The sequence below is a fragment of the Panthera onca genome, chromosome B4 (genome assembly GCF_046562875.1).
Source record: "Panthera onca isolate mPanOnc1 chromosome B4, mPanOnc1 haplotype 2, whole genome shotgun sequence".
NCBI lineage: Eukaryota > Metazoa > Chordata > Mammalia > Carnivora > Felidae > Panthera > Panthera onca.
The window spans coordinates 12,604,202-12,632,023 of record NC_138345.1 but is presented as its reverse complement, the minus strand read 5'-3'; the positions used below and the strand labels follow the sequence as shown (position 1 = coordinate 12,632,023).

The 27,822-nt window shown below is 49.1% G+C and overlaps 1 protein-coding gene across 13 annotated transcripts in view; it reads left to right on the top strand.

Moving 5' to 3' along the window:
• The window catches only part of FRMD4A (FERM domain containing 4A), a 608,405-nt gene that overhangs the window by 469,116 nt on the left and 111,467 nt on the right, over window positions 1–27,822 (top strand). For all 13 annotated transcript variants that reach the window (XM_060659574.2, XM_060659575.3, XM_060659579.3 and 10 more), the window contains 2 exons: window positions 6,293–6,385; window positions 17,310–17,394. In XM_060659574.2, the coding sequence (XP_060515557.1) occupies window positions 6,293–6,385; window positions 17,310–17,394 (178 nt within the window). The remainder of the gene's footprint in view (window positions 1–6,292; window positions 6,386–17,309; window positions 17,395–27,822) is intronic.

Below are 27,822 nucleotides of genomic sequence, written 5' to 3'. Positions count from 1 at the left end.
CCTCTCTCTCTCTCTCTCTCTCTCTCTCTCTCTCTCACACACACACACACACACACACACACACACTCACTCACACACTTGAAGGCCACTGCTTGAGAGTTTCTAGCTAAACCACTCGCCCTGAGCTGTCCTCGATGAGAACACATATTTCTGACAAAGGATACGAACTAGCTCAACATTCTTCCGTTTGAAGAGAGCTCTGCCCACTCCCCCCCATCCAGTGAGGTCTGTAAGAATTTCATGCTCTTGCCGTTGGCCTTCTTTGGAAGCTCATCCCATGGGAGATGACCTGTCTACAATAAAGACCTCCCAAAGGCACAGCATATTGTTCTTCCTGGGGGTCCAAAAAGCCATCAGCTCAGAGGGACTTTTCACACACCTCCACCCTCCGGTAGCACTCTATAAACAAAGCCCTCCTTAGGGCCTTCTCTGTTGAAGGTGTCAACCCTCCTACCAAAAATCCATTTGTATTATATGTAGAAGCTAAGAGCAGTGTGTTAAATGAATGCGCCCAATTTCCGTTGCCCGGAAGCCGTTGCATATTTATTACTGACCCAACGGTTTGACCTTCTGCCACCGTAAACCAAATGAGTGTCATCTTGCTCAGCTTTAAAGATAGTTATCAGCCAAGCAGTAACATAAATACTCTGAGTGTCTGCTGGGCATTTTATTTTTTTATTTTTTTGCTTTGTTATTGGTAAATGCTCTGATGCGCATTCCCAAATGAAAAATCAATGGGAATAATGAAAACCAAGCTATCAGACATCTCTTAATTAAACTGAATAGAGAAAATGGTCCTGTGACCTATTTGTTCCCCATCCCACCCTGACTTCAAGAGAAAAGAAATATTTGAGGAAGGGACTTGGTGCCGAGACGGTGGGGTGTCACCTAGGCAGTGAAACGTCCTGCACGGTGAGGAGTCCTCGGTACTGGTGGCTGTAGCAGATGTGACTTTGAACCAAATACGAGAGCAGAAGATATGTTCACAAACCCAAAATGGCGGCCTGGAGTTTCCAGTTTACGTTTTAATCCGTCTTTTAGCTTCTGCCCAGATATCAGGCAGTTATCATAAGGGACCTTGGATGAGTCACCTGTCCCTTTAGTCTTGCCTTTGTAAGCAGCTTGCAGTGAGGAGATTTTTGCAGGCCCTTAGAATGGAGTGGGCCGGCTTTCTTCCACCTAGGGTCCCAGGGCTCCGGGTGTGGGGACCTCCAGTCTGTGGTTATCAGAACTCTGCATGTGTGTGCGTCAGACCACACATCCCTCAGTTGCGGGTTGAGGAGTTCAAGTAGAAGAAGTGGAGAAAAGGAGTTCGTTTTTCCTCAGAGGCTGGCTATTCAGTTTGGGTGGATTCTGGCCTTCTTGTTCTCTCTGCTTTCTGACCGTTTTCTTACTTTCTAGCTATTCAGTTGCTTGGTAACTGCGAAATCAATATATGGCTGCAAAGAAAGGAATTTCCAATTAAATAAACCGCCATTCTTTAAAAAAAGATTTAAGGGGCGCCTGGGTGGCTCAGTCGGTTAAGCGTCCGACTTCAGCTCAGGTCACGATCTCGCGGTCCGTAAGTTCGAGCCCCGCGTCGGGCTCTGGGCTGATGGCTCAGAGCCTGGAGCCTGCCTCCGATTCTGTGTCTCCCTCTCTCTGCCCCTCCCCCGTTCATGCTCTGTCTCTCTCTGTCTCAAAAATAAAACGTTAAAAAAAAAAATTAAAAAAAATATTTAATGTGAGGCCACCTGGGTGGCTCAGTCAGTTAAGTGTCTTGACTCTTGGTTTGGGCTCAGGTCATGATCTCATGGTTTGTGGGTTCAAGCCCCCTATCGGGGGCCCCATGCTCTCAGCACAGAGCCTGCTTGGGATTCTCTCTCTCTCCCTCTCCCCCCTGCCCCCCGCCTTGTGCACTTGCTCTCTTGTTCAAAATAAATAAACTTAAAAAAATGTAATGGGAGGAATGAAATTAGAGAGGGAATCTCTTCCTCGGTTGTCTTCTCTTAACACAGATGAAGAAGGGCAGGTAGCAGCCTCAAGAGTCGTGTCCAAGTAACACCCGCGTCTGTGTCTCCTCGTGGACGGCGTCCCCACTTGGGGGCTCTTCACCGGGTGAATCCCTCATTCCCCCTGAGACCCGAGTCGAATCCCCGGCAGCCTGTGTGGTCAGTAATGTTGGGCCATTGGGCTGGGCTGTGGATTGGTCTTGTGAGGGTCCTTGTTTAAAAAGATGGCTCCTGGGGCGCCTGGGTGGCGCAGTCGGTTAAGCGTCCGACTTCAGCCAGGTCACGATCTCGCGGTCCGTGAGTTCGAGCCCCGCGTCAGGCTCTGGGCTGATGGCTCGGAGCCTGGAGCCTGTTTCCGATTCTGTGTCTCCCTCTCTCTCTGCCCCTCCCCCGTTCATGCTCTGTCTCTCTCTGTCCCAAAAATAAATAAAAAACGTTGAAAAAATTTTTTAAAAAGATGGCTCCTGCCAGACTCTCGATCACAGATTGTTGTCAGGCAAGAGATTAAAATTTAACTCTGCCTGGGCGGCGGGTGGATCGCTCTTCTCATTTTTCTCAGATTCTCTGGTAGTTTGGCATCCATACGTTCCAGAGCCAGACAGCCAAAGCTGTTGGCACCTCCCCTGTGACCCAGAGCCCAGCCCTGTGAACCAGCTTCTTTATAGAACTCTCGCACGCCGAGCCAGGACTGCCCCTGCCCTTAATTAGTTCAGGGCCCGGGACCAGACGGCTGGGGACAGCCCCGATGCCTCAGAGCCTGCCAGGATCATTGAAACCAGCCAACCCGAAGCCATTCCCCCTGCCCTGTCTTGCCTTTCCCATGGAAACCCCACTAAGGCTCTGAGTTCTCCTTATTCCTTGTCTGCCTCGTAACCAACACGGGGGCCTCCCCCCCCGTGGGCCTGCGTGGCCTGGTGTGCCTCTCATTGCCAGGGGAGCTCTGGATAACATTCAGCTTGGTTTTCAATGGCGTTGACCCCTGCGTTGCCTCTAGGTCACCTTCGTAAACTGAGTTGCAGGCACAAACCCATTTCGGTGGCAGTCATCCCATCGAGGAGCACCTGCCTTTGAGCACCTAATACTTGTCAGGCAGTGTGCTAGGTGGTGGGGATGACTTTTTTTTTTAAGGGTTGAAAACTTACCCCTTAGAGGTAAGGTTTATATATTTTACATAATTGCATAAGAGTGTGCTGAATGCTTTGTAGATGACATGAACAGAACCCTGGAGAAGTTTGAAAGAAACCCCAGATTGAAGCAACGAAGGGAGACTTCTCTGAAAGACCGGAACTCAGCCTTGAACAGTGGCTAGTGTTTGGATAATGAGGATGGAGAGACTATTCCGATGAGGAGAAACAGCACGATGAGAGTCATAGTATAGAGCATGCATATAGCATGTGTTTGTAGGAGACTGAGCCTAAAGAGAAGATTCTGGGAGATTTTAGACACCTTCAGAGGCAGGAAGAGAGTGGCTGGAACTCATGAACCAATTATTAGGGGTAATATTTGTGTTAATACCTTCTACTGATCACACACACGCTTCTACCTTATGAGGTAGGTCTCTGTTTTTCAGATTTAAAAGGCCTATTGGGAGACAGTATACTCAGAGAAAGTTCCATGGGGTGAGGAAAATACAGCAGCTTGTATGCCCGGGATGGGTGCTCCAGAGGGGAGCTCAGCTCAGGCTGGTGTGTGGTGTGGGAAGGTGGGTCAAGGAAGGTTTTCGGGGGGAGGACACAGGAAGGCTGGGTCTTGAAGGGTGGGTCAGCCTTCACTTGGTGAGGAAGGAGGGGAAGGACATTCTACAGAGGAAGCAATATGAGCTAAGGCACAGAGGTTTGAAACAACATGACCCCGTGGGGCATTGTCTGCATCTCAGGTATGACCTCGGCACCCAGGCCCTCTGTTTCCAGATCCCATGTTCTAGTCGGATGGGAATTTATTCCACCTTTCTGGAAGAAGTCGATCCAGTCATTTGGTTTCGGAAACTACCCCCCCCCCCCGTTATTTTCTGTCCTTACTCAGAGAAGAGTAACCAAAACCGAAAGGTAAAGGTAATGGGAAAAAAAGAAAATGTTTTTCTAGGTGGAGATCCTTAGGAGGGAAAAGAGCCAGAGTTCCCCAGGTGGACGCTCTTCAGAAGCAGATTCCAATGCCCTCTCTCGAGCCACGGCCATGGGCTTCATTGAGAGAGGGATTTTGTGCAAAAGGTGCAGCCTGAATGAAGTCTTCAAACGGAGGTGGAAACCTCTGGCGTGTTGCCCGCCTTGCATTTGTTGGAAGCAAGCAGAAGCTTGGAAGAGCGAGCCTTTTAATACCCTGAGTCAGGCAACGTTTGTCTCACTTTATGCACCTAGTGAGTCCAGCCTTTCACACATGGGCGTGTATCATAAACGTGTTCCACAGCATCAGGCACCTTGAGGAGGTTTTGTGTATCAGTTGGCTCTATTCAACACGAGCTTCCTGAGTAACTGTGATTATAGGGCGCTGTCCTGTAGGCTGGTACACTGAGATTGGGTCATGAGAGGGGAGGAGAAGGTGGACCCCTCTGCTCATACGTGCTCTGTGGCTTTGCCTCACTCTGCAAAGCCCACTGTCCTCAGCGGGGCCTCCCAGGCCCTTCCCTCATCCCTTTCGACTCACAGGACCCCAACACGTCAGATTTCCTCCCACCTCAGGGCCTTTGCACGTGCTGGCCGCACTGCTTGGAACATGATTCCTCTTCTCTTCACTAAGTTGAGTCTTACTGTTTTTCAAATCTCACTGAAACGCCAGGCAGTGCTTCTAAGATCCCAGACTCCATCAGGTCCTTACATGTTCTCGTTACTCATGATCCTTGTACCGTAGGTGTTGGGTCCTAATACCATCCCGATTAGTAATTCTGCAATTAATCGGAACAGCGGTTGTCTGTCTCCCTACGAGAATATAATCGTGAGGGGAATAGGGATCATGTCTATTTGGTTCACTGCTGCATCTGCAGTCCCTTTTTCAGAGAAGGTGATTAATTAATATTTACAAAAAGGAAGAAGAAAGGGAGAGAGAGAGAGAAGGAAGAAGCACACAAGCGACTCCATTTGTGTGTCATCAGATGTCTCTGTGGTTCGCTGTTTAAAATGGCTTTAACGAGGTATAATTGACATGCAATAAACACACGTTAAAGAGTACAGTTTGATAAGTTTTGACATGTGGCTGCGCCCATGAAACCATCACATCAAGATAGTGAACATGTCCGTCATTCCCAAAAGTTTCCTCTTGCCCCCCTAAGAGCCCTCCCTCCCACCTCCCGGGCAACCAGCGATGCACTGTCTGTCACTGGAGATCAGTTTGCACCTCCTGGAGTTTTATAAAGACATAAAATCTTTTATGTGGCTTCTTCCACCCAGCGTCATTATTTTGAGATTCATCCATGCTGCTGTATGTTAATAGCTCACTGTCTTTATTGGGGCAGAGTATTCCTTTCTGTAACTATGTGATGCTCATTCCCCTGTTGGTTTACATTTGGGTTATTCCCAGTTTTGAGCTGTTGCACGTAAAGTGTCTGTAAATCTGTCTGTGAAGGTCTTGGCGTGGGTATAGCTTTCCTTTTTCTCAGGTAAATACCTAGGATCAGAATGTCATATGGTGGGTGTAAGTTTCATTTCTTTTTAAAGCTTATTTAATAATTTTTGGAGAGACAGCGTGAGCAGGGGAGAGGCAGAGAGAGAGGGAAAGAGAATCCCAAGCAGGCTCCGTGCTGTCAGCACAGAGCCCGACGTGGGGCTTGAACATGAAACCACTAGATCATGACCTGCACCGAAACCGAGAGTCAGAGGCTTAACTCACTGAGCCACCCAGGCGCCCCTCATTTTTAAAGAAATGGTCTGTGATTCACTTCTCACCCCGTTCTACTTCTAGCAAGATATTGTGAAGTTTGCTCACGTTTTCTAAAGTGGGTTTTGGGTCCTTCGGGAAAGGAAGCACTGAGGAGTGTGGTGGTGTTACATAAGGGAATTCAGAACGAAAGAGAGAGACAGAGAGAGAGAGAATGATTACATCTTCATTTCAGCACCAGCGAGGAAATGGATAGCCGGTCGCGAACCCCGACTTTCTGATTGCCATTCCCCTCCTTCATGTCACACAGTATCTGCCGCTGACTCAGTACTTCCCAGATAATTCCTGAAGGTTCTCCAAATATTGAAAACTTGGGAGGGAGGTGAAGGTCTGCGTTGATCTGTGATCCGGCCGTTCTAAGGCACACACACCTGTGTCACAAGAAGTTTCTGCAGACTCCAAAGTCCTAACCAATTTGTCTCTCTCCTCCTCAGGGGACACTTAAACTGGCTTCAACTAGATCGAAGAGTATTGGAACACGACTTCCCCAAAAAGTCGGGACCAGTGGTTTTGTACTTCTGTGTCAGGTAGGTGTTCATCCCCAACCTTTTGCTTCTTTTTTTCTTTGTCCAGAAAAGTCTGGGAGGGCAACATGGTTGCAAGAAAGGGGAATCAAGTCCTGGTCCATTGCCAACGACAGAGGTCCCAGTATAGCTGCATTCCCAGGAGACGTGACCACAGGGCATGAGTGTCCAAGGCATGTCAGTGTCTGTGCACGAACACACGTGTTTGTGCTCTTGTGCTAAGATGCTTGTGTGGAATGAAGATAAGAGCCTTTTTTTTTTTTTTTTGCTTTTTTTTTGTGGGGGAGGGGGCATATATCTTAAACAAAACTGAGCCTCCTATAAGAACACACCCTTAGATTATTATTGTTTTTGGCGGTAGTCATTTGGAGCAACATCACAAATGTCTGTCTCTTCTTTCCTTTTATCACATGTGGCACCTGGCCTCTTGAAACTTGCCTAGTTTATCCCAAGTAGGAATAGTTGAAATGCAACCGCTCAGTGCCTTCCCCGGGAAGGGAAGATACGGCCTGATAAATTACCAGAAACAATGGGCATTTTCTGTTCGCTAATCTATTGTAAGTTTTATTTGGGGACTGTGGAGAATATAATTTGCTTCTCATGGTTAACATTTGCAAACGTCTTTTTTTGAGACAGACAGAGAAGGCACAGGTGAGCAAGGCCAAAGAGAGAGAGGGAAAGAGAATCCCACGAGGGGCAGAGAGAGCAGAGAGAGAGAGAGAGAGAGAAGCAGGGTTCATGCTCCCCCGAAGTGGGGCTTGAGCTCACCTGATGCGGACTTGAACCCACGAACAGTGAGATCATGACCTGAGCTGAAGTAGGACGCTTAACTGACCAAGCCTTCTGGGCACCCCAACGTTTGCAAATGTCTTAGGAGGTCAGCTGGACTTCTCACCTTCATTTGCAGAAGGAATTGGCAAGTCAGAGAGGGGGCCTTGTCACAGGTTCAAGGGCAGAGCCGGGATCTAAGCGTCCAAATCCAGCAGGAGCACCCAGTCCTTGGAGCCACCAGGCAGTTTCTGTGCAGAACCTTCATTGCATATAACTGCAGAGGCATTTGATCTCGAATGTCTCCATCTTCCAGTGAATACTTAACCGTACTGCCCAGTACATCTACCCCGTTCTTGTAAAATACGTTCACAGAAGTTCAAGAGCAGGACACAAACGGTTCGCGGTTCAGTTCTTCCTCAAGAGCATGGTCAGGGATGCCCTTTCAGACATAGGTCTCCCGATACTGCAGAAGACATCGGAGAGCCTAAAGAAGAGTTAAAGGGCCCGTTTAACAGGCGGGAATATGTATCTTTACCTCAGTGGGGGGAGCACGTTTAAACTTGGGTTTAATGCCCTTTTCATTCGCTTAATAGCTGCAAACATACCACAGCTGATCTTGGCCGTTTCCATTACTGATGGGCGTGCTCTGGATGTCACAGTCTATTTGATGGTGGCCCACGTTTTCTCAGATAAATGGAAGAGTAACAGTAACAGTGCCACCAAAAGGGGAGGCAGCATCAGGCAAAGCTCAGTTGAATTTAAGCGTTTCATTCACCTGTAATCGAAGGTGGGTGAGTACCCTGGCCATATATCAGGATCTCTCCTCCTTTCCGCCGCTTTTCCCCAACATTAACCAGGAAGAGAGAATCCTGGGCTGGTTGCATGTAGCTCTTTTTTGGAAGGGTCTGTCATGAGCTGAGTTATCGGTGGGTTTGGGGAACTGATCCTTGGAGGAGAGCTTGGGGCGCCATGAGATTGCCCAGGTGACACGTTTGTCACTGAGGATACCTGGGCTCTCCAGGCTGACTTCTGTCTGTGAAACCAGCTGCACACAGGAGAGCCACGGAGGTAGATTCTGTGCTAACCCTACGGAGAACCAAGAATGGACCCATCTTCCTACTTGACCGCAGCAGGCACCTCGCAGAACACTCCCAGGAAAAAGCTCTCCAAGTCCCCATTTAGGGACAGACCCCCAGCAGGATGCTGCCCACAAGCTGAGCTCCTTCTACGGCTCATCACAAAAGCTTCTCTTTGTGGAGAGCCTCCACTGTCTATGTCCAGGTACTTCTTGGCCACCCGAGGGCTTCAAACTCAGCAGGTCCAAAGCCAAACTCATCATCTTGATCTCCCCAGGCCTTCCGTGGTGCCTCGCAGCTGTGACATCATCTTCCATTCAGTTAAAGCCTATAGGCTTTAACCTTGAAGTCTTTCCTGTTCCTCAAATTCTTCGGTGCGTTAATCCCCCACTGCTGCTTCTGTCCCCCATCCTGTCCTCTCCTCTTTATTACCCGAACTCAGTCCCCCATTGCCTGTCGCTTGAACTATTGCAGCCACCTCCCGGGGTGGCTGTCACCTTGGCACCAGTCCCAGAAGATCCTGGCTCCCCGACCCCACCATCCGGAGGCCCCACTTTTCCGCCAGCTCAGCAACATAGCAGCAAAACACCAACAGTCTGTTTCCTCCAAGAGAGGAGGCGGGGTTCCCTCCTGCAGGTGAATTGCGCATTTATACTTGGATGCCTGGGAAGGATTCCCAGCTTAGGACTCGGTGCCTTTCCAGGGGTGCCCACAGGCTATCTTCTCCAAAGGAGTGATATGAAAAATTATCCTCATAAAAGACTCAGACCTTGGACTATGCCGGAGTCCATAAAGGGGCTCATGTCCAGCTGGGCGATTTCCCTGTGTGCTCGCACTGACCTTTCTCAACAAGACTGCGCCCGCCGGAGCCCCAACCGTCAGTACACGTCAGTACGCGTGCATGCCTGCGAGCGATCTCTCCAGCCACTCCTGGCCTTTCTCCTTTTGTTTAAACATCTATTGATTACATCTCTAGAATACGTCTTCCGTCAGCCTTCATGGAAAAGAATAAAAGCACCCAATAAAAGACCACGGAAAAGTAAGCCAAGATTTAGGAATTCATCCAGTGGAAATATTAACCCTGCACCACTGGGGATCTCAGTTTGGGCCGCCATCCCAGCATGGCTTATTATTTGGCAATTATATGTTCTTTTGCTGTAATGCATATTTAAAACATCTGTGAGAGAAAGGGCGGAATTACCACCTCCGTTCAACCGATTGTGAAAACTGAGACCCAAATGGATTAAATAATGTGAATTTGAACTCCGAGGATTCTGCTTCATCCTCTGAGCATGTCCTCCTGGCAGGGCCTGAAGCTGGTGTCCTGCTGCTATAGGGTCTCAGAATGGCAGGACAGAGGACTAAGAATCCGCCTTCATTGACCCGCGATTTAGCCTAGAAAGGACCTCGACCCTTGTCCTCCTCCGTCATATCGCCGGGAGTGCTGATCACCGGGGCTTCTGAGCCTTAATAATTACCTAAGAAGGAAAAAGGTCAGAGGGAGGGGAAGTGTCCATTATGAAACACCCATGCGTTATTCCGGATGACGGTACATCTTCACAGCCCATGAGTGTTATTACTCCTAAAGACGGGGAGGTAGGGTTCAACGTGCTGATTCTCCCTCCCAACATGGCTGGTCAGTTATCAGCTCTGTGCACTTAGGTCTGACTCCAAACCTGGGCCCCTCCCCCCCACGCCACGCTGCCTCTCTCTCCACACGGGAGAAGCAACTCCGTGATTGCTTATCAGAGTCTATCAGGGCCACAGGCCCCGGGGTCAGGATCAATGACCTTGGTCCACCTCGCGTTCCACACTTGGCTGGGGCTTCAGAACCAGGGTCCATCTGCACAGATGGCGTCCGAGCTGGACGCACCCCCACTGGGTGAGAGGGCGCAGGGAGCAGCCCTGACATTGCCGATCTAGCCCTGCTGAACTCCCGAGTGTCCGTGGCAGGGTGACGGGAGGACGTCGGCCAGTAGCGGGTCAGTGGTGGGCTGGAATCTCCACATTGACGGAGGAAGGGGCATCGTAGACGGTAAAACAGGAGTTTGCCGAAGCTGAGATGTGTGCCCTTCGGCCCGCTTGAGAAACTCCTGCCATTTGCTCACCAGGGCGAGCTCCCGGGGGAAGGCGTTCTGTCCTGCACTGTGCTCTTTCCTCCCCTGTAAAGAGGACGCCACAGTCCCAGTGGCACCCTGAGCCGCATCGCTGTGGGGCCAGGAGGGCCAAAACCCACTCTCATTCCAGCTGCGGGGAGGGAGTGAGCTTCCCCCCCTGGGGACGCCGTGCCGCACGCCGACCGTTGGCAGTGGGTTCAGTTATTGGGGCACGGATGCCCACCCGGCACTTACTCTGTCGTGGGCGCTGTCTTAGGAGCTGAGGGTAGAGTGATGAGCGAAGCAGACAAGCCCCTCCCCTCGTGCACCTGCACGGCAATTTCCCCACATGCCCAGGCCCTCGCCGCCCTGCCTGTCCTCATCCCTGCCAGTTCAGCCCAAACCCTGTTATGCACCACTGCAACCTCTCCCTCGCCCGGGACCTCCCTTTGCTGCTGGTCACGTGCGCACACACACACACGCACGCACGCACGCCCTCGTGTGCACACGCACATACACACGCACGAAGCGGGGGGATCGGTTCAGTCCCATATGTCTTTTATCTCTACCCCTGAGCTGCTGAGTGTGGTCTGGGGAGGGGGACCACACACCTGCAAGTTGGTGCAAGATTGCTTGTGACCAGCCTCACACAGACCGGCGCTGTTTCTGTCACTTGTGCCTGCGCAGGGCCCTCTACGTTGCCCTCTATGGCTTTTCCTCTTGCCACAGACTCCAACCCAGAAGCTCGCCCCTTGGCTCCAAGAAGGCGACTTGGCCTGTGATTTTGTGGAGGAAACGAAAGCCGGCCCAAGGGAGCTTCGTCGGCTTCCTGCCCCTTACTTGTACCCGCCATCTTTGCGGCCTCCTTCCTCATCCACTGTGGACGTGCTCCCGCACGTGCACCCCCTCGGAGGAAGACGGACCCTTATCCCAGCATCCGAGGCCGGCAGGTCCACATGTGCTCCAATTCTGGCCCCTTCCCATGACCTTGACTCTCGCCCCTGACAAAATACCCTCCCCGACTTGCATCCTCCGTCAGCGACGGCCCCCTTACTTCCACTCCTGTCCACAGCAGAGGTCTGGAAGGATAGGTCTGCCCTTGTCTGCTGTGTCCACGTCCACTGGCTTCTCGGCTGGTGGCTCCCACCGCCACGGTCACTGGGAGGTGTCTAGGCCCCCAGATTCCATGGGCGCTCCTCTGCCTGAATCGATGACGTCTTCATCTGTGTGACCCCAAACTCACTCCTCTTTCCGTGGCACCTCCTCATCTGCGTAATGGGCTTCACTGACACCCGGCGGGAAACTCCTCACTCTCACCGGCGTCCTTGCCTTCCTTTATCCACAAATTCCTCTCACTTCTGTGTCTTAAATAGGTCTCGTACCCACCACTAAACCTCTCCTGGTGGCAGCCCCTTCCAGTCTCCTATGCATTACCACTGAATATCTTTCCAGAATTCTCATCTGACTCCCTACTCAGAATTTTCCTGGCCTCCCGTTATCATGCTGCTGTCATTCACCAATGTCAACAATGTCATATTCAACATTCAACTACAGACCAGTGGTTAGGACCGTGAGACAAGCTCCGCAGATTTGAGAACAATGAGCCTCTGACCGTATTCACCAGGCAAGCTTAAGAAATAGGCCAAGAAAGGTTATAGGAAAAATATCCCTACACATCCAGGGAAATCTCCCTGTATTTTTGTGGGAACACGTTTGTGCTCAGAATGATTACTCCGTGTTTGGGCTGTTTTTTTTTAATTGTGTGTTCTTCACCCGAGCGTCCCTGCAACTCCGATCATCCACGCTGTTTGTAGGAAAATAAACCGAGGTTAGGTTTGTCTCCTCAAACCGAGTTTCACAAACAATAAACTGAACTGAGCACAAAAAGAGAGAGAGAGAGAGAGAGAGAGAGAGAGAGAGAGAGATGATCCCAGGAAGCTTGAATCTGGGAGAGGGGATTTTACAGCCAAGTTTATGGCCTGATGGTTGGTGTCTTTCCTGGCTGGTTGAGACAAGCAACTCCTGTTTCTTGTCACCATAGTAACAATGACGGTATGGATCTAAAATGAGGTGCCTGCTAAGCAGAACTTGCTAGATCAGGTCTTTAAGGAAGCGCCCCCCTCCCTCCCCGCCCCAGTTGAGATTTTAGACCTGTTCAGATCCTAAATATCAGAGATATTTGGCCCCAGAAACTCACAACAGTATCAATTATCCTTTTCATTATGATCGCTCCTTTTTGCCACTAAAAGTCAGCGTTCCAAATGTGACATTTGTGTGTGCGTTAGGAAGTGAAATGAGTGGTCCATTTAACTAACACTTGCTGTAAATGTTCGGTGATTCCCAAGTGCCAAAGGGAGGATGTGAGAGGGAAGAGGAGGAGCTGGGGGTGGGGGGGCAGGCAGAGGAGGAAACCTGACTGAGATCCTGTGGTTGGACCCCATTCAAGCCGCCACGGTCTGAGGCGTCCACACGTTACAGGGGACAAGACTCCCCAAGGCTTCAGAACCTCTTGATTATTGTGTATGCCCAAACACAGAATAGCATAGCACACATTTATCCTAGTTCAGACCCTCTGATGAAACAGCTCAGGTGGGCATCTTCTGGGCCAGGTTGGGTGTGATGTTGCTTATGGAATTCGGGGAACAGACTCCTCAAAGGTTGGCCCTTTGACTCAAAAAAAAAAGACCTAAGATTCAGTACTGCTAAATGTGCTGAAGAACACGTTTTCATGTGTAAGTTTTATTATTACTCAGATACAGTGAGGCCAGCACATCAGGGGTAGAGGAAGGAAGACGGCCATTGGAAAGATAGTTTGCTGTTCACAGTTCCCAAGAGGGGGGAGCTGGCCACACCAGACAGGGCTGCAGGGCCGCACAGGGAGTCCCAGCGCTGGTCAGGAGGCAGATGGAGTGGGGGGTGTGGGCAAGAGCCTTTGTTTTGTGGTTTCTCCAGGAAGGAATGGGTGAGGCAGGGTAGGCAGGTTTAGCACTGGCTACTTGGAATAATTTCAGTGGGCTTTGGGGCCTGAGGGCTGTCCAGAGTTGTCTGGCCCTGGCCCTGGGGTGATTAGGGCAGGAACTTAGTGCCCTGGGGTGTGAGCACCCCACAGAGGAGCAGGAAGGGTGTGTGAGCTCGGATTGGTCTGAAAGGTGAGCTCGCATCTCTAGGAACCGGTCAACCCCGGGAGGGGCTGTCCCTCCAGAGCCACCAAGGTCCCAGAAGTCTGAGCACCAAAAACCCATGGTTAATACAGAGCCAGGCTTGGAATTGTCTGCGGAGACCCTGTCAAATCTACAAGAAAGCCTTCAGTTCCCTGGGTTTACCCAGAGACCCGGAATTTTCTTTGTGAACCAGGTCTTGAAGGAAGCACCCCCCCCCCCCAACTCCCCGCACTGGTAGTTAAAGAAATGCAACATCGCCACCTACTGCCAGAAAGGAGGCTCTCTCCTGAAAATCAAAAGGAACAGAACTGGTTTAAAAAAAAAAAAAAAAATCCCTACTTTGTACCCAAACCATCAGTGTTTCCTGCTTCCCCAGAAGTTTCTTCTCCCTGTGCTCCCGCAGTTTGCCCTGAGCCTGGATTGAGATGTCCGAGGTCTGTTTTTCTCTGGGCATTTTGACTCGCAAGGCTTCCCTAGCACAGATGGCAAGTTCAGGATGAGTCAAATATCCAGGGTTACGGAATAATAATATGACAGGCCCGGGGCTCACAGTGCTTTCCAGGCTGTTTCTCGGTGATAAAGGTTAACAGGAAGCTGCTTTCCAGTTTCTGTCAAGAGGAGGTGGTTTATTTTCCTCATCTCAGAGTATATCGTTATTTCCTCTGCCTTCCTGCCCCTTGTACAGCCAGACAGCGGAGAACTCGGCGCAAACGAATGCTGTCGCAGAGAACAGGATTGGCCCTCTCCTCTCCACTTTCCGTTGCTAGAGAGAGCGGGGTGGGGGGGAGCATTGTGTTTTTCTCATACACTCTTGAGAAAATTGTCGGAGTTGGGGGGGGCAGTTAGTGAATGTCTTCACTCCTTAGTTCTCAAGAATTAAAACAAAAGCAATAAAGACATAAGGCATTTTGTCGGAAATTACGTTCTTTCAGACCCCATAGATTTAGACTCACAATTATTACGGCCGGTCTAAGGTCACTCACTGTCAGACTCAAGACACCTCTGCTATTGTTCTGACTTTAAGATTCAAGGTGATCAGCAGCTTGCTTGTACAACTTCCCATGTTGTCAGTGAGTAAAGGGCAGAGGGGCAAGGCCTGGGGTGGAATGTCAGTGCCCCCCGGGGGCGGGGGGTGGATTTCCGGACGCCCAGGAATTGGTTATTTCTGAGGGCCTTCATTGTTCATTGCCCAGCTCACTGTCCCGTCCTGGAAATCCATTCATCTGCGAGTGGGGAGAAGTGAACTTGAAAGCAGGGTCTTCGGCCCACACTTACTTACTAAGCCCCTGTGTGTGTGCCAGGTGCTGTATTAGTGCTGGAGGTGCAAAAAAGCTCTCCAGGAGGCAGTAGTAGCCTAGAAAGAAGACGCCCCAGGGAACAGATAAGTATGGCCTGCGGCAGCACCACGAGCAGAGGTGGAGCCCTTCCCCGAGGGCGTCTGCGTCTGCGGAGTCCCTGAAAACAAGGTGTTCTGGAGTGAGGGCAGAAGGGAGCAGGGGTGGTTGGGGTGTGGAGGGCGGTGCTTTCTGGGGTGAGAGCGGGTAGCTTGAACAAAACAAGATTCTTCTGTAACGTGCCATGCCTGCAAATTGGCCTCCCTCCCTTCCTCCCCTCTCCCTTTCCTTCCTTCCTTCCTTTCTTCTAATTTTGCTGTTGACCCTTCACAACAAATGTAGATTTTTTTTTTTATTAAATCAAATTTAACTTATTTTGCTTTAAGACTTAGAGTTTGTGGGACGCCTGAGTGGCTCAATCAGTTGAACGCCCAGACTCTTGATGTTGGCTCCGGTCATGATCCGGGGGTCGTGGGATCGAGCCCCCACATCGGGCTCTGTGCTCAGTGTGGAGCCTGCTTGGGATTCTATCTGTCTCTCCCTCTGCCCCTCTCCCCTGCTTGCACGCATGTGCTCTCTCTCTGAAATAAAAATAAAATAAAATAAAATAAAATAAAATAAAATAAATAAAATTTAAGAAAGACTTAGAGTTTGCTGCTTCAAGTCTCTGCTAGTGGAGAAGCAAAAGTTTGCCTTCCTCCCAGGCCGCAGAAGACCCTTTGCGGAGACCTCCATGACCTCAAATACCTGCTCCAAAAGCAGGAGGCAAGGTGCTTTCTTTTTTTTTTTTTCTTTTTTTCCCTCTTCTTCTTTTTTTTTTCTTTCAGGGAGAGAGCAGGTGGTAGAGACCCACCAGCCTCCTCATTCCCAGGCTTTGCAAGAATGGGGGCTATACTGTCATCTCCAAACATTTTATAGACTCTCACTTGGTGGTCATCGTGTTAATACTGATTGAACGTATCCGCTAATATCAGGAGTTACTCTGGAATCACTCACAAACCAAAGTGATCGGCCTGGTGTTAATCATGGCAGCCTCTGCATGTGTTGGAAAAACGGTAGAAGGCATTATTAGTCTACAGACAAGAGGGTTGCCAACTGGTGGGCTGTGGGCTTGTCCTTGCCTAGGGATGGATTTTGTTTGCCTCGTACGGTGTTGGTTTGTTCTTTTGGCTGTTGTGGGAATCTGGAGGAGTTTCCAGCATCTGACCGCGGTAGACTTCTTGGGTGGAGAACCACTGACTGGGCCCTGCTATCTTCCATCACAGTCTGGAACACAGAAGCCCGGAGAGATTATGGGATCTGCCCTAAATCCTACAGTGCTGGGCCCAGGCCACTGGTCTCTTGATTTCCTCCCCAGGTTTCTTTCCATCACATTGTAACGCTGTTCTCGAACGTAGCACTTGTCTCCTCCTTTTGCCTTCTGCCATCTCGGGGTAGCCCCTGTTTCCAGGAGGCAAGGATCCAGTGCCCCACAGGAGCGGTCACCCCCACGCGGGGCCTGTGCCCCTGCAAGGCTCTGCATTCTGTCCCCCGCCTCCGTGACCACAACAGCTATTCCCTGCACGCAGCTGGTCCTGAGACAGATACAAGTGCCTTATCTAATTAAGTAATTTAATGCACTCCAAAGTCGATGTGTAAAGGTGTAGTAAATGTATAAATAATTTCAGCATGTTTCATCGTGAAAAAAATCTATAAGCTTCATCTGGATAAAAATTCAATCTCATTTGGCTTAATGTGCATTAATATCAGAGCATTCCCAACCCTTGCCTCAGCTCTCAGGATACGCAGAAATCAAAACACACCTCACTGCCTTTGGGGAGACATAGTGTAACCATTTCAGAGAGAAGTAGGGCCCCCCTTCTTCAACTGAGCAGAAGAAATTATCTTTAAGAAATCCAACTCAACAATGATTAGCACAAAAAAAATAATATATTGAAAACAAATAATATTTTTTAATTGATTTTTAAAAATTATTTTAGAGAGAGAGAGATCGTATGGAGAGGAGAGGGGCAGGCGGGTAGAGGGAGAGAGAGAGAATTGTAAGCAGATTCCACGCTCAGTGTGGAGCCCGATGCAGAGCTCAGTCCCATGACCCTGGGATCGTGACCCGAACCGAAATCAAGAGTCAGATGCTCAACCGACTGAGCCACCCAGGTGCCCTGAAAACAAACAATATTATTTAAAAAATTGGAAAGCGGGTCAGGAAAAAGAAAGTAGATGGTCAGATTTAATCTGTACTCTCGGAAGCTGATGGCTGTCCCAGGTCCTTGAACCATGGTGAAGGTTGGCAGACATAGCTGTCCTAATGTGCCAGAAGGGGGCTTGAAACACTCTGCTTTCTTTCAGAAAGGAACCATGGGAAAACTGATCACACCTTTTTCTTTTCCATAGGGATTGGGAGTTTTGGTCCTCACATCCAATCCTGTAGCTCAGAAAACAGTCGATCTCAGTTGCTGCTTCTGTGGTTCACTTGCAGTCTTGTCTTTCAGGTTCTACATAGAAAGCATCTCGTACCTAAAGGATAATGCCACCATTGAGCTCTTCTTCCTGAATGCTAAGTCCTGTATCTACAAGGTAAGAACTTTTTCTTCCCGTTCAGCTTCCCCCTGAAATCCGAGAGTAGCATTTGGAGCTGGCAATCCCAAGTTGCTGCCCCGATGTGATTGTATTGATTAGTAGACGTAATTTATAAGTGACTTAGTGTAAATAAATGAGAACGTCATGGAAGTAATACTATCTGTTTAATAACGGGACTCCTCCGGATCCTGTCACTCTTTGGCTCCTTGGAGGTGTGCCTTCGTCCCTCAACCTGGCAACTGAGACAAAGGGGAGACGTGGACGGGGAGGGCAGATGCACAGGGTCCACGCGGATCGGTCTCCGAAGGATGAGTGGGCTGCTTATAACCAAATGCATGCGTATTGACCGTTTTTAGATGTTCTGGCAACATCTCTCAGTGATGCAATTTGCATCAATCGGCACTTTAGGCTGCACAGATTTTTTTTTAAGGATGCTAAAATACACATAAAATTCATCGTTGTAATTACTGGTAAGTATACAGTTTAGTGATATTAAGTCCACTTACGGTGCCGTGCAACCATCGCCTCCATCCGTCTCCAGAACTCTTTGCATCTTGCAAAACTGAAACGCCGTCCCCACTAAACGCTCACTCCCCAATCTACCCATCCCCCCAGCCCCTGGCCATCACCATCCTACTTTCTGCCTCTATGAATTGGACTACTCTAGGGACGTCACGTAAGAGGATCCTATAGAGTTTGTTCTTCTGTGACTGGTGCATTTCACTCAGCAGTAGGACCTCAAGGTTTATCCACATTATAGTACAGGTCAGAATTCCCTTTCTTTCTAAGGCTGAATGATATTCCGTTGTACGTATAGACCACATATTGTTTATCCATTCATCCGTCAATGGACACTTGGGTTGCTTACACACCTTTGGGCTATTGTGTTTAATGCTGCTGTGAACGTCGGCCTGTAAATATCTCTTCAAGTCCCTGCTTTTAGTTTTTTCAGGTGTGTACCCAAAAGTGGAACTGCCGGATCACATGGTCATTGTACGTTTCATTTTTTGAGGAGCTGCCATATTGTTTTCCACAGTGACGGCACCATTTGTACTCCCACCAACAGTGCATAAAGGTCCCAGTTTCTCCACATCCTCACCAACACTTGTTATTTTGTGGGGGCGGGGTTTAATAATAGCCACCCTGCTGGGTGTTAGCCAGTATCTCATTGCGATTTTGATTTGCATTTCCCTAATGATTCCCTAAAGATGCTGAGCATCTTTTCAGATGCTTGTTGGCCATTTGTACATCTTCTTTAGAAACATGGCTATTCAAGGGACAATTTTTTCTTTGTAATATTGTTTTCTAATTTTTTTTTAAGTTTATTTGTTCTTGAGAGAGACAGAGCATGAGCGGGGGAGGGGCAGAGAGAGAGGGGGAGACACAGAATCCGAAGCGGGCTCCGAGCTGTCAGCACGGAGCCCAATACAGGGCTCGAACCCACGAACCGTGAGATCATGACTTGAGCCGAAGTCGGATGCTTAACCAACTGAGCCACCCAGGCGCCAGTCAGGAGACAGTTCTTAACTGGGTAGGACAGTCCCTCGCCCTGCATCAAGTTCACATGCTTGTAGTGTTTCCTTTCATTGGATAACCCAAAATGCCCACACACATTTCTAGCACACACCCCCTCCCTCGGGAAGGAGGCTTGCGGAACACCTTGAGAGCCTCTCCTGGGAGAACGTATTTGAACACTCACACTGGTGCTCATGAAGGAAGCCTTCAGGGCACCACCTCAGGCCAGCTCAATAACCCCCACAGAGAAAGCTGATATTTAAGAATATCACACCGTGGCATGCTGGGTGCTGAGGGCTTTCTGTAAGTTGTGCGGCTGAACCTTCACAACACTTTGAGGCGAATACTACTTTCTATCCAGGTTTTCCCTGTGAGGAAGGTGAGGCACAGGGAAGTTAGGAGATTCGCCCGAGGTCGCATATCTGCCAAATGGCAACATTGGCTGGGGGGCCCGAAGCTGGCAGCCTGACTCCAGATCGTGGGCCTCAACCGCTGGGCTGCCCTGAGCCCCAGAGGGCAGGCTCTCCCGAGAGTGGAGAATGCCCTGGCAGCCACAGAGAACTTCAAAGCTAAGTGCACTCATCGTAAAGTGCTCAGTGGCCGTCCTCAGAGAAGTCTGAGGAGATCCTACCGCCTGTGTTTTCATGTCTAACCAAACCCTATCTGGGGGGATTGCAACAACTCGCTGAACATTAAAACACACACACACAGACACACACACACACACAAGTTGGATTGGTATATCAGCCATCCGTTTTTCTTCTAGAAATACGTCAGCATGTTCGTTGCACAGAATAGTCCCTCTAAATGCAGGTGTCCACAGTGATGGAGGGCCTGGTAAGGATCAAATTCAGTCGTGTGAAAGGACCTCACTTGGTGACAGTTGCTGAGCCAGGACTTAAACTGGCTCAAGCCCAGACCGCTCGGACTACAGTATTTGGGGGTTTCGCTGAATGGAGGAAAAAGACACTAACCGCAGGTCCAGGAACTTGCAAATTCCTTCCTTTCTCTAAGCCCGTTTTCTCATTAAAGCGTGGAAATAATAATACCGGCCTCAGGTAGCTTACAGACTGAGAGAGTCTCTGAGGGTTTTTGTTGAAAGAACGGGAAGGCCCTTGGAGAAAGTTCAGGAATAAAAAGTTGAGCATTGTCCACCAGGTGGCACCCTGGGGCAGTGAATGTCTGGACGCGCCAGTCCCCCGAACTGATTTCCTCAGTTCAACCCGGCGGGAAAATTGGCCCCAGACCGTGCTTGTACAGACACCTGGGTAAAGGTGAGAAAGTTTCTCTCTCGCAGGTGTTCGATTCAGTCCAGATACAGATGCTTAGCTGGAGCGGAAGGCTGCAGTGCTTATGAATACCATGCTGCTCAAAGACTCTGGGATCAATGGAAAATAGAACAGGAGACCAAATCCCCAGGTTCTTCAGGTGGGGTTAACAGTGCAGCCACGTTTGGGGCCAAGGCACCCACAGCGTCCCTCAGCCTATCGCCTGGGCGGCTCTCTGCCATCCAGAACCCCAGCTATCTCTTCTCAGGATCCGGACTGGAGCCTGGCTTCCCTGAAGTTTCTATCAGAGACCAAGTAGGGTCACAAGACCGCCTGTCTCCCTCCCGTCCATCAGAAATAACATTTTCGTTTGCAGAAATTGGCACTTCGGGCTTATTTATTTGATCTTTTTTAAATGTTTATTTATTCTTGAGACAGAGACAGAGCGTGAACAGGGGAGGGGCAGAGAGAGAGGGAGACACAGAATCCGAGGCAGGTTCCAGGCTCCGAGCTGTCGGCGCCCGTCGCGCGCCACGAACCGTGAGATCATGACCTGAGCCGAAGTCAGACGCTCAACCGACTGAACCACCCAGGCGCCCCCCACTTGGGGCTTATTTGAAATGTTCACACGTATCATCTTACGTGATGATCTCGCCTCCTGGGTGAGATAGACCCAGAATCTTTAGCTTTCCAGAGAAAGAAACTGATGTCCGGGAGGTTAAGCGACTTACTCAAGGACCAAGGACCGGAAGTGGTGGAACAGACAGGGCGGCCAGTTTTGCACACTTGTAACTATGCAAACGCGGGGGGAAGGCCCCGCACAGAGTGTCATTGGGAGTTGCGATCTGGAGCCCCGCACGCCTGGGTTCCCGTCCTAGCTGCGCCCCGCAGTGAATGCAGTGAACGTGCGCGCCTTCTGTGGCGTCCCCAGGCTGAATTCTCCTCTCTGGTTGAACAAGGACATTAAAGGCCCCGACCCACCCCCTTGTTGGGAAGCCGAAGCGAGACGAAGCGGGAGTGTAGTTGGTTAGCACTGGGCCAGGCACGTGATGAGCTAGCTAGCTCCCGCTGTGGTAGCACTGTTCGCTTGAACCCAGACGCGGGTTGTTCATCTTGGCTGAGAGTTTCTGTGTGCCCCTCGACGCCGCCTCTGGCACTTTGGAGGCCTGGAGGAGCCCGGAGGGCAGTGCCAGATGCTGATAGACATAGTGCGATGCTGATAGACGGGGGCTTCGGTTTACCCAGCGCAAGATTGGTATTACCTCCCTCCCTGTTTCTTAGGGAATGATCCCTGCAGGGTACCAGAAATCTCAGTTGTTCAGATAAATAAACCTGGAGCCTGCCTTGGATTCTGTCCACTCTCTCTCTCTCTCTCTGCCCCTCCCCGACTCACATTCTGTCTCTGTCTCTCAAGAAATAAAAAATGTTAAAAAAAAAAATTTAAAGTCAAGTGGCTTTAAATTTTTTTTTAACGTTTATTTATTTTTGAGAGATAGAGACAGATAGAGCACGAGCAGGGGAGGGGCAGAGAGAGAGAGGGAGACACAGAATCTGAAACAGGCTCCAGGCTCTGAGCTGTCAGCACAGAGCCCTGACGTGGGGCTCGAACCCACAAACCATGAGATCATGACCTGAGCTGAAGTCGGACGCCCAACCAACTGGCTTTGAATGGCTTTAAATAAGAGACGTATTATGAAAAAAAGCCCACCACCTTCAACAATTTTAGCCGTTCCTTCTGTTTTTGTGCCTATGTCTAAGTAAGTTGGCACGAGGCATTATTCCTTGATTTATCCATTTTGGATTTATTGAATTCCAATTGGGACAGGTGAAGATTAAGGTGTCGTATACAACCACCCACACTTTCCCATTCCCCATTTTCCCAAAATGGCGGTAAGCACAGTTCTGGGTAAAAGCTACAGCCGTTAGCATTACATTATTGTGACTAATCCAGGTAGCGTTCTATGGTTGTGATTCCCTTTTTTAGACAACCACTTGTCTTACCTAAAGGTAATAACTGCCTTACTATTACTTGTTTAGTTTCTATGTACCCATCATTTTTTTTTCCCAAGAGCTCCTCCGGATTCCCGATGCATGCCCACATTAATTTCCAAGCGCTTCGGGTGATTCATCCATTCCTCTCTTGAGTTGGGTTTTTGCTGTTGCTTCCTGGGACCTCCCTGTCACCTTCCATCCTCTGACTCCAGTCTGGACCTGGCCTCATCCACAGCCCCCAGCACAGGACCCCCTTACCCATCCTGTCTGTTCGCCACTCAGCTCTGGAGTGGGTCCTCTGTTTCCTGGATCCCAAGTCTTCCTGTGTTTTCTTTTATGCCACTGTTTCACTGGAGAACATCCTCCAGTAAATCCAGGGAAAGTGCATATAGGAAGTACAATGTTTGGGTCCTTGCATATCTGGGAAAGTCTCTCTTCTAATGTTGTATCTGACTGATAGTTTGAGTGGATATGGAAATGAACACATCTCTCAGAATATCAAAGGTGTTGCTTCAGAGTTTGCTCTGGGGAAGTCTGCTGTGCTATACGTTGTATGTGGACCCTCTCCCTCTCCCACCATCACCAATGGTATCTTTTAGGATTGCCTCTTTATTCCTCTTCCTCCGAAATTTTAGGATGTTATGCCCTGAAATGGGTCCTTGTAAATCCACGATGCTGTGTATTCGATGGGCACTTTTAGTCTGGAGACTGGTATTCTTTAATTCTGGGAGATTTTTCTGTGTTATTTTTTTGATGGTGTCTCCTCTTTTCTCTGTGCTCTCCTTGTGGAACTCTTGCTCATTAGATGCTGGGCAAAGCCTCCTGCTTTGATACCTTGCAGCTCTTATTTTCCATCTCTGTCTTTTTATTCTACTTTCTAGAAGATTTGATCAGTATTATCTTGAACCTCTATTGGCTTTTCAACTTTTGATACTATGTTTCTAATTTTTAAGACTTCATATTATCTGATCTTTATGTATATATATATTTTAATTATATTATCCTTTACTATTTTTGAACTCCTTTTGTTTCAACGTCAATTATGCATATTCTGTGACGTTTCTGTTTCTTTTTAGTTCTTCCCCCCACCCCCCCCCCCCATGTATTTATTTTGGTCTCTGTCTTTCATATTGGAGACTTTCTTCAGTTGACTGTTGGTCGTGGTCCGTCCATCTGTAGGTAAGAGTGAGGCACCCAGGTGAAGGTGGTCCGCTGGTGGATGTCCCTGTGGAGTGATCCAGTGGCAGACTGGTTCTTTGAGTAGGAAGCCTGAATGGCAGCGTTTGGATGACCTTTCTCGTGGCTCCTTATTCTCTCCAGGGGAGAATCTTCCCACTTCCTGTCTGAGTGCTCATCCTCTACTTCCTGTCTGGTCTCTACTTCCTGTCTCATCCTCTACTTCCTGTCTGGTCCTCCACTTCCTGCCTGGGTGGGTCCCCCACCTCCAGGATCGGGGAGAAAACACCTCCAGTTGGGGTACAGATTCCCTTCTGATCCTGGCACTTTGGGTGGACCTCATTCCAGCTTCCTGTGCGTCTTCTCCAGAGAACAAACCTCTGATCTCTTTAATAGCAGAAAAGTGAGGAAAGGTGTTTTGTTTTGTTTTGTTCTGTTTGTCATTTTCCCCAAATTAGGAGCCCCACCTTCCTGCCTTCCACTCTTTCTTCACCGGGAGGCCGACGGCCTGACCCTGTGGGTTTCTCTCTCACTTCCTTTTGCTTTGCACTTTACGGTCCCCCTATTTTCTACAAAAATAGCAGGAAAATACAGTCAGAATCAATCCAAGTAGCAGAGGATTAAAATATGGTCATGAGAGAGCAGGGTTCTAATTGTGAACTTTAAGGGGAACAGGAGGAGGTACAGAGCGGGGGTCCCTGACACCCCACATAGCCACATGCTTCAACAGCATTTCTCATGTGTTTTAAGTCGCCACGATTACAGGTGGATGATGGAAAGGAAATTTATGACCAGGGGATAGATAAAACTCACTTACAAATGTGTGCCTTTTTTTGTGGAAAACTCCCATGGGAAGTCTACCCTTGATGTTGTGTGGAAAATCACACAGGAAAGCAGAGCTCTCCTGCCAAGCTTTCTTTCCAGTCTTCTCTCTCTTTGGATGTGGCTTCCTCTGCCGAACCGAAGAGGCCCATCGACCAGCCCCACGGGAGACAGTGGACTTGTCATACCCAATGGGAGTGATGGGGTGGATGCGGATTCTGATCTCAGCTTTTGCCCCGCCTTCGGGCTGCAGGATAGAATCCTGCCTTCTCTCCACTGCTGAAGGGAAATTGCTGTCAAGAGGTCATCACCACAATAATTTTTGAAAGTCTTGCCGGCCACAAGTGCTAGGACACAAAACGTCAGCGTCTTTTTTAATTTTTAAAAAAGGATTCCGATTGATAATACGGGATTGACTACCCACTCTTAAATATGATTGTCACAACAAAGTGCTTGTTCTCAACCCTTATCTTGCCCGCCAGTGATCGCTAAAGAAGCAACCCATCGTCTGTATCTAAAGGTGGGCTGCAGTGGGACTCTTTGGGCTGGAGGACAAATTGGCACGAGCATTCTTCAGAGTGAATTTTTATGGTCATCTTCCATGACTGTCACTAAACTAGGCACATACACAATGCTCAGTAAATTGTTTTTCATCAGTTACTTTCCAATCCCAGGGAGCAAGGATTTGCATTGCTCCTGTGAAATGGTCAAGTCTGGTGCCTACGTGTACCCACTGAGAGCGGATCATGTCTAAAGAAACTTAAAATTCCTGCTCTATGTGGGCTGCCGGTCTTGCCCCGCCTTCTTCCCTGAGCTGTCCACATAGGTTTGGGAGGTTCACAAGTTATTAAAATTTAAATAATCATCCTTGGGGTGCCTTTGCTATGTAGGGCTAAACACCATCACTCTTGTTGAAATTGAAGTAAGTGGTCTTTATCCAAGATCTTCAAAGAGCTTTGCTAATGAACAGATCGTATCATCTTGTCTGAAGATGAGAGAAACAAAGCCCGCAGTCAGGCCCCACAGGACAAAGGAAGCAACATAAATATTAGTCTCAGACTTACAGAATCCCAGCCCCTCCTTGTCTTTTCACTTGATGATTGTAGGTTTAGTGTGTATATTCCTATGACAGGGGGTGGAAGGAAAGAAGGACAGAGAGGGACTTTTCGTTTTCAATTCTAGTGACAAATTTCACTCTGGCTCACCATCTTGGTGGTTCTCGTGACCTCTAAGAGAGAGACTCCCCGGGGTCACGATACGGGCCAGAAGCAGAAGGAATCACTGTGCCACAGAGTCAGAGCACGGTGGCCCAGCATGAATGGCCCATACGCCAGTGGGTCATTAGCCAAACAGGAGGGAACTTGACTGATGAAAAACTGGCAAAGGGCTAAGGAAGACGGTTGTGCAAGACCACGTCAGTCCCTTCCTGCACCCCAGCCCCTGTTTGCCTGGGGCGTCATCATGCAGCCATTATGAGTTGTGCAATGAGCCGGGGTGCTTACACGGGCACAGGGAGGCCGGATGTGGCATCGGGTCGGGACCACTTGGGTGATAGACACACACATGGAGACACATTTGCATAATGTTCTCTCCTCGTTAGAAAAATACGTCTTACTAAAGATTCCCGTGAATGCCGAACAACGCTGAAGGACAGAGGCAGCGTTGTGGGGGTCAGATTGTAAGCACCAGTGAGCCCCAATAAATCCTACAGACAGACAGGATATTTGTAGTGTGTCTAAATCACCCTCCATTTCCTCACCAAACTCAGTAAAATAATTGGAAAAGAAGTCATTAGCCCCCTTCTACGGAGGAAAACGAAACGGGAGGAGACCCAGTGATTTATTCAGTGTCCCGGAGCTGATGGGGGTGGGGGGTTGGAACTAGAACCTGGAACTTTCTAGTGAGAGTAGAAGTGATCTTAAGGAGGGTGGCAAGAACCAAAATCCCCAGCCATTTTGTGGTGAGGAGAGAGGTGTGCAGATTGTTCTGGATGGACCTGGCATGGATCGTCCTCCCTGAAATCTTATCAGCCTCCCATATGGTTGTTAGCCACGTTTTCTGTTATATTGAGCGTATTAATCTCACGCGAAAGTTGGAATTTCTGTCATTGCCGACGACGGAGGAATGCTTTTCATTAAGATCCGGGTTGTGTAAAGACCGCCACCAAGTCCCTTGGAGCACGGGGGTCGTGAAGAGGTCCTCCAGTTCTCGGCACTTTTGGAGAACCTCACACCTGCCGCCCGGGGTTCTCGTGGGGCTATTTACTTGGAACTCTTGGAGACCCACAGATGGAAATCTTTCTGAGAATATTGTTAACCGTGACGCTGCTGATACATGACCCCGGGCCTCTTCCTTGAGCTCCTGAGTCACCTGGGATAAAACAATGCGGAGTGGGAGGAAGCGGGCCATCCTCCCCAACCCTGCTCTGAGCACACACGCGCACACCTGCGGGCGGTCACGTTTTGTCTTTCCGGGGCATTCTTCAAAAGATCAGAGAAAGCCGAACACGTTATTCAGTAGTAGGTGAAGCAGGTGCCCTCCTCCTTTCCCCTGTCGTCCTCTTCTAGGGAAAACCCTGCACCCCAGGAGAGTGTGTGGTTTTCGCCTGCCCTCTCTGTGGTCTCATTCAGTTTATTTTCTCTGCCTGAGCAGAAAGATCCCACCTCTGGAGTGCCAAAGAAAGACCTTCCTCTGCCTTCTCTACCCTTCTTCCCTCTACAGGTACATTTTCATTTAGCGGATGAGTCACATCATGAACTAAAAGCTTGTGTTCACACTTAAAAGGGCTGTTCCTGATGGCTGGTTTTGAGTCGCACGCTAGACAAGCCTCTCCTCGAATGTTAACGATTAGCCCACCATCGACCATTAGCTGCAACACGGGTGTAAATGTTTGACAGGAGAGCACACAGAGCGTGCGGGGGCCAGCGCCCGTGAGCGTGCAGGAAGTCAGTCGGTGGGAATGGAAAGGAACGTAGCGCATGTGGAAGCGGTCCACTGTGGAAACCCTGGACAGTGTTTCTGTTAAATCATTTGTACATTGTTAAATGATTTACATTCTGATGGGATCTGGTAATCCCAGAACGGCAATTCCACACATTCCTCTGTATCCCGACCCTGACAGTCTATATCAATTACAGCGGCCGTAAAGCTCTCTCAGCTGGTTAAGCATAAAGAATTATCGTGCCCGATCCTTCCATATGGTCTCCTTGGTTCTCGTAGCCCACACTTGTAGGGTCGTTCGGTGGCAAATATTATTATCCGTCTTTGAAATCACTAAGCCTTTTGAAAGAGCCCAAATGAAATCCCTCCCTCGAAAGATACAGGCTTGCTTGAGCGCATTGTTTTGAATTCCAGGGTCCAGTTGTGGACCACAAAAGAAACTCATTAGAAAATCCATGAATCAGAGTTCGGTTTATAATTCAAGTGAAAAATAACTCTAGTTTTGGCTAACTTCAGTGATAGATATGGTTCCAAGAATATGTTGGCTGACACCGAGTCCTTACTTTTTTTCAGTCGAAATGTAATTGACACATAATATTGTATTAGTTTCACGTGTACAACATAATGGCCCGATATTTGTACATTACCATCCGTCCACATAGACATTTATTTCCTTGTGTTGAGAGGTTCCAAGATCTGCTTCTCTTAGCAA